This window comes from Myodes glareolus, chromosome 27, assembly GCF_982192425.1.
Source record: "Myodes glareolus chromosome 27, mMyoGla1.1, whole genome shotgun sequence".
In the NCBI taxonomy this organism is placed as follows: domain Eukaryota; kingdom Metazoa; phylum Chordata; class Mammalia; order Rodentia; family Cricetidae; genus Myodes; species Myodes glareolus.
In genome coordinates this window covers 74426-81518 of record NC_142052.1, presented here as the reverse complement: position 1 = coordinate 81518, position 7093 = coordinate 74426, and the positions used below count along the sequence as shown (strand labels likewise).

The window sequence follows — 7093 nt, the reverse complement described above, 5'->3', positions numbered from 1 at the left end:
TAAAAGTGGGGTACTGAACTGAACAAAAATTCTCAACAGAAGAATTTTAAATGGCAAAGAGACACTTAAGGTCATGTTCAACTTCTGTAGCAATCAGGGAAATGCAAATCAACACAACTTTGAGATACGTGCTTACACCTGTCAGTATGGCTAAAATCAAAAACACCAATGATAACCTATGCTGGAGAAGATGTGGAGTAAGGGGAACACTCATCCATTGCTGGTGGGATTGCAAATTGGTGCAACCACTTTTTAAATCAGTTTGGAGGTTTTTCAGGAAACTGGGAGTCAACCTACCTCAGGACCCAGCAATTCCACTCTTGGGTTATACCCGAGAGATGCCTAATCATACTAAAAAAAAATTTGTTCAACTATGTCCATAGCAGCACTGTTTGTAATAGCCAGAACCTGAAAACAACCTAGGTGCCCTTCAATAGAAGGATAGATAAAGTGTGGCACATATACACATCAGAGTACTACTCATCAGTAAAAAACAATGACATCTTGAACTTTGCATGCAAATGGATGGAAATAGAAAACACTATCCTGAGTCAGATAATCCAGACCCAAAAAGGTGAATTTGGTATGTACTCACTAATTAGTGGATTCTAGCCATAAACAAAGACATTGATCCTATAATTCATGATTCTAGAGAAGCTAAATAGTAAGGTGAATATATATATATATATATATATATATATATATATATATATATATATATATTCTCCTGGAAATTGGAAGTAGACAAGATTGCAGGGCAAAAGTTGGGAGCTTGGGGATGGGGTGGGGTGTGGGGAAGGGGAGAAGGGAAGAGAGAAGGGAGAAGGGGAGGATTGGGGAGAGCTTGGGGGATTGGGATGGTCGAGATTGAGGAAGGACAGATATGGAAGCAGGGAAGAAGAGATCTTAATTAAGAAAACCATTTTTGTGTTGTCAAGAGACTTTGCTCTAGAGGGGTTCCCAGGTGTCCACGGGGATGTCCCCAGCTAGGTCCTTGGGCAGTAGAGTAGAGGTTGCCTGATCTGGCCTTTTCCCATAGCCAAACTGAAGAATATGTTGAATATCACCATAGAAACTTCGTCCGGCAATGGATGGAGATAGAGACAGAAACCTTCATCAGAGCACTGAACTGAGCTCCCAAGATCCAGTTGAAGAGCAGAAGGAGGGAGAAGATGAGCAAGGAAGTCAGGACCGCAAGAGTTTGGTCCACCTACTGAGACAGTGTGCCTTTTGGGATCCTAAGTATCCTAAGTACTGGCTTTTTGGGATCCTAGTCTATTTGGATGCACATCTTTCTAGGCCTGGATGTAGGGGAGAGGGCCTTGGATTTTCCACAGGGCAGGGTTCCCTGCCCTCTCTGCCCTCTCTGCCCTCTCTGCCCTCTCTGAGGACTGGACGGGTGGGGGAGCGTGAGTGGGAGAGGAGGAGGGAAATGGGAGGAGGTGGAAATTTTGAATGGTATTATTTATAAAGCAATAACAAAGAAACTATATTAATTAAATCATTGCTTGGCCCATTAACTGTAACTTCTTATTGGCTAACTTTTACGTATTAACTTAACCCATTTCTATTAATCTGTGTATCATCATTAGGTCATGACCTACCAGCAAAGTTTCAGCACATCTCTCTCTGGCAGCAGATCTATGGTGTCTCCCTGACTCTACCTTTCTTTCTCCAGCATTCAGCCCAACCGCCCTGCCTACCTAAGTTCTTCCCTATCAACAGGCCAAGACAGTTTTTTTTATTCATTAATGGTAGTCACAGCACACAGAGGGAACTCCCACATCTGCTTAAATAGAAAAGTAGCTTTTAACTTTAAAATAGTAAAATTACATTTAACAAAACAGGTATCAAGGAAGAATTACAGTTACAATATTTCTATTTACTTTAACTTTTATCATAACTAAGGAAAACTATAACTATCTATTTTTTCTTCAACTATATCAAAGACTCCAGAAAGATATAATATTACCTAAGGAAACAGGAGGTACATTGTAAGCAACTTCTAAAACTCTAGAAATGACAGACATCTCATTGTCTGGACACTTACCAAAGTTCTTCTGTACCATTGGGGCATTCATCTTCAGCCTACAGGCTGATAGTATCCAGCAGACTTTTTCATGAAGCATGAAATTTCAAAGACAATTCTGCCTATATTGGTAGTTTTCCAGTCACCTTCTTCTGTATTCTGCAGAATGTCTTGCAGATTCTTTTATGAAGCAGGAACCCCAACGGATCATCTTACCTTTAGGCAAGTTCAACAGTCATTTCTCTGTGGGGTCTGCATGTCCAGTTCAACTAACAAACTCCATAAGGAGCCTTTTCAATGCCCATCATCCTCTCGAAGTAGCTGGTGCTGCAAGGAGCAGATATGTCTCACTGTCATGAAAAATCTTAAGTTCATTTACATTTTAAAAGTCTCTGAAAGATCTGAAGAATACCCATCTAACAGAAATACATCTCTGTACATCTAGAAAATCTAACACAACTACAAACTTGACTATTATAGATAAGTATCTATTAACATACATTTCTTAATTATACATTACATTTTTAAGTGAGCTATACAAACACAATTCCTAAATCAAGATCAGCAATATATATATAACAAAATTTACCTTAAATTTGTATCAATATAGCAAGATACATACCAATGCAAAATACCCCCTCTATAGCTTATCCCCCTCTAAATGTAAAGAAATATTTACAAACAATATTTGAGAATATGGGTACAGTACTGTCCAAACTCCTTTCTGTTTTTTATTGGGCAAAGAATTTTCTTTGTGGGGCTGTTTACAGCAACCTTTCAGGAGGTCTTGAGCCATCAAATCATATTGGTCTGGAAGCAATCCACAGGTTCTCATCTTCTGTGAAAACTAAAGAAGAACCTCCTTTCCAAAGCAACATATCCTCAGGCTCAAATTTTGGAATCAGGATACCTTTATGCTGGTTTAACTCAGTAGTCAATACAGTGAAGTGTCTCTCTGTGCTTAGCTCTTTCACAGTCAAAAAAACTCAAAGAAAACACAATAATATATATATATATAATATTATATATATATATATAATCAAAACTCTCTGTGAATTTTCCATCTTTACATGGCTTATTTTTCTTTACTCCTTTTAATTTATGACAGTCTATAATGGCTCTTTAAAGACTTTTTTTTAACTTCTGTTTCAACTCTCTATGCTCTTTTTTTCTCTCTTTCAAGCCTATGTACATTTATCCAACACTGTGAGCCAGTTAGAGTTCTTTTTATGTCTGAATCTGTCCTTATTGCATTATCTATAATTCTTTACTGTCTGGAAGAGCTTTTAAAATGGTAAGCAGAGGTTTTGTTTGTTTTTCCTGTACAGAGACTGTTCGGCTCGCCGTTCCGCATGGCCTGAGAGGTGTCCCGTGTCGTGCCCCCCCCCCCCCGCTCCCTTCATACGGACTGAGGTGGCTTCCTTTGCTGGTTTGGGATGCACAATGATGACAAATAAAAAGGAAAAAGATTTCCAGAAAGAAGCCATAATATTCAAGATTTCAAAGTCCACGCTAATGTCCATAGATTCTTGACCAAATGATCTGAATTGGATTCATGGCAAAAGAAGTGTTATTAGACTAAGGCAAGGAACTTTGATTCACTTACACATCAGTTGCAATGTCTGAGTCATAGGCTGGTCCATTGACTGTGCTATAGCCCCTGTGCTGTATTTTACCCTGACTTTCTTAGTAGCTGCTTGAACAGAAAGATGATAGAGAAATCTAAGATACAGGAGAAGGGAACAGGAAGGAACCAACAAGCAGGAACCAGACTGGGGTAACTAGAAGATTCTAATTTTGGCACCAGGAAGAAATTCTTCCTAAGCTTCATTTGGAAATGCTGGGCCCTGGTGGGAAAAAAAAGAGATACAACAAATGAGGACAAAGCAAAAACAGATTGTGCCTGATTTGTGGCAGAGTGGAGCACGGAGGACTTCTGGATTAGATGGAGAGAATACCCAGGCATCTCCATGGCCCTGCTGATGGTTCCAGAGCTTCATCCAGTCAGTGAAGAGCTACATGTACACCTGGAGGAGACTATGTCCTGGAACCCTGGGGCGGAGAAAACACTGCTTTCATTCCTGCTTCTTGGGATTGTTGACAGCCACATAGTAATAGAGAACCACAAGCAGGAAAAACGACATGCCTGGCATATTGGCGAAGATAGCGACCTGCACATCCGTGATCATCCTGACCAGCTCCACTCGGCTCCGATTCTATCACTCGGCTCCGATTCTACTGTTCATTGTACAAGCTCAAGAGCTTGGGATCAAGCTCAGAGTCTCACATCTGCCAGCAAGCAAGCACTCTACTACTGACTGAGCCACCTCCCTAGCCCGTGCTTAGTCTTGAGTAGCCACAAAATATTCCATGGTATGGCTAAATAAACCTTTTAATTTAGATATTTCTGCCATTTAAATTATTTTATGTAGTTGAATATATCCTTTTTTTCCTAAGGAATTCTATATGTCTAGATTTAAGACTCTTCAACCTTTATGTTATACATAATTTCTTATAGTTTTTAAAGTTTTAATAAAAAGTTTAACTTTGAAAAAAATGGTAAGCAGATCGGTTGCAGCTGCTCTGAATGCTGGCACTGCCTCTCTCAACTTTCAAAATGATAGACATACCATTACTGCCAGGTCTCAGAGGAGCTGCGCTCAGCACTTTAACTCTGAGAATGAGTGTGCAGCAAATGAACCCTTTTTATCTGAGTAATAGTTAAATCTGTCATGCAGCACACTGCATGGCCTGGAAATATCTCTATGTTGGTGGCAAGAATCTGCCATGTTCTCCTGCCTGTGCATACCTAGTAGAACTGATCCTACCAACTGCCCAGGAGGAGAGCACTGAGCCATGGGCATGGTCATAGTTTCTTTCCTCCAGACCCTGAGTGGGCACACAAACACCTGAGCCCACAAATGCCATTAAAAGGCTCCATAGCCAGAGTTTGCACTGGCAGCATGGCCCAGAAAGCTGTCTGTTTTTAAAGGTGTAGCATTTTTTATGCTACCAGGGAATCAGAAAAACCTCCCTTAAGAGAAATGCAGGACACCACCAGCCCCCCCCCCAAAAAAAATGAAGCTAAGCTTTGTTTTTCTGCGTCTGGAGTTTTTTTTCTTTCTTTTCTTAATTTATTTTTATTTTTTTATTAAAAATTTCCACATCCTCCCCTCCTTCAACTTCCCTCCCCTCCTCCCAGCCTCCCTCCCCCACCTACTCCAGGCCAAGGAACAGTCAGGGTTCCCTACCCTATGGGAAGTCCAAGGTCCTCCCTGCTCCCCCCAGGTCCAGGAAGTGAGCATCCAAACAGACAAGGCTCCCACAAAGCCCGTTCACGCAGTAGAATCAAAACCCAGCGCCATTGTTCTTGGCTTCTCAGTCAGCCTCCACCATCAGCCACATTCAGAGAGTGGTTTGATCCCATGCTCCATCAGTCCCATTCCAACTGGCCTTGGTGATCTCCCATTAGCTCTGTCCCACCGTCTCAGTGGGTGAACGCACCCCTCATGGTCCTGACTTTCTTACTCACGTTCTCCCACCTTTTGCTCCTCATTAGGACCTTGGGAGCTCAGTCCAGTGCTCCCATGTGGGTCTCTGTCTCTATCTCCATCCATCACCAGATGAAGGTTCTATGGTAATATGCAAGATATTCATCAGTGTGGCTACAGGACAAGGCCAGTTCAGGCACCCTTTCCTCTGTTGCTCAAGGAACAAGCTGGGGACATGTCCTTGGACGCCTGGGAACCCCTCTAGAGTCAAGCCTCTTGAAAATCCTAAAATGACTCCCTTAATTAAGATATATACTTCCCGGCTACAGCAGGACCCTTCTCCTTTGCCTTCGCCACCGCTCCACGCGTGCACATCCCTACAATGGCTAAAACAGCAATGGCCTACAAGGAAAAAATGAAGGAGCTGTCCAGGCTGTCACTGATCTGCTCGTGCTTCTACCCGGAGCCTCGCAACATCAACACCTACACCTACGATGACATGGAGGTGAAGCAGATCAACAAGCGAGCCTCTGGCCAGGCTTTTTGAGTTGATCTTGAAGCCACCATCTCCCATCTCAGAAGCTCCACGGACTTTAGCTTCTCCAAAGAAGAAAGACCTGTCTCTGGAGGAGATCCAGAAAAAGCTAGAGGCTGCGGAGGAAAGAAGAAAGTCTCAGGAGACGCAGGTGCTGAAACAGTTGGCAGAGAAGAGGGAGCATGAGCGAGAAGTCCTCCAGAAGGCTTTGGAGGAGAACAACTTCAGCAAGATGGCGGAGGAGAAGCTGATCCTGAAAATGGAACAAATTAAGGAAAACCGTGAGGCTAATCTAGCTGCTATCATTGAACGTCTGCAGGGAAAGGAGAGGCACGCTGCGGAGGTGCGCAGGAACAAGGAGCTCCAGGTTGAACTGTCTGGCTGAAGCAATGGCGGGTATGGCACGCCCCTCCCATAGTCAATCCCTCTGCCTATATTATAATTGATCATGAGATATCAGTATGGGAAATGTATGACATGGTTTAAAAAGAACTCATTATTAAAAACTAAACAAAAAACAGAATCAAAAATAAAATAAAATCAATGTGGTCCCTTTGCAGAAAAAAAAAGATATATACTTCCACCCCACCTTCATCGCAACCATCCCATTCCCTTAATTTCTCCCCATCTACCCCTTCTCCCTTCTCTCGCCCCATCTCCCCTTATCCCCACCTTACTCCCACCCCGTGCTCCCAACTCCCGCCCGACAATTTTGTCAAATTCCAATATCCAGGAGGATAACTATATGTTTTTCTTTAGGTTCACATTCTCATTTAGCTTCTCTAGGATCATGAATTATAGGCTCAATGTCCTTATTTGTGGCTAGAATTCACTTATGAGTGGGTACATACCATATTCCTCTCTTTGGGTCTGGGTTACCTCACTCACTCAGGAAAGTGTTTTCTATTTCCATCCATTTGCATGCAAAATTCAAGATGTCATTGTTTTTTACCGCTGAGTAGAACTCTAAACTGTATATGTGCCACATCTTCTTTATCCATTCCTCAATTGAGGGGCATCTAGGTTGTTTCCAGTTTC

The 7093-nt window shown here is 42.2% G+C and overlaps 1 protein-coding gene and 1 pseudogene across 1 annotated transcript; one reads left to right on the top strand and one right to left on the bottom strand.

Annotated features, from left to right (window-relative positions):
• Positions 1-4104: 4104 nt before the first annotated feature.
• Positions 4105-4218, bottom strand: LOC148117574 (dolichyl-diphosphooligosaccharide--protein glycosyltransferase subunit 4-like). The gene has a single exon (XM_087902242.1). The coding sequence runs from the start codon at positions 4216-4218 to the stop codon at positions 4105-4107; it is 114 nt and encodes a 37-aa protein (XP_087758368.1).
• A 1594-nt stretch (positions 4219-5812) lies between these two features.
• LOC148117573 (stathmin-2 pseudogene) lies at positions 5813-6589 on the top strand (annotated as a pseudogene).
• Positions 6590-7093: the final 504 nt, after the last annotated feature.

What these genes read in the sequence shown, in the direction of transcription:
- LOC148117574 (XM_087902242.1), bottom strand. Translation starts at nt 4,218, where the DNA reads ATGATCACGGATGTGCAGGTCGCTATCTTCGCCAATATGCCAGGCATG.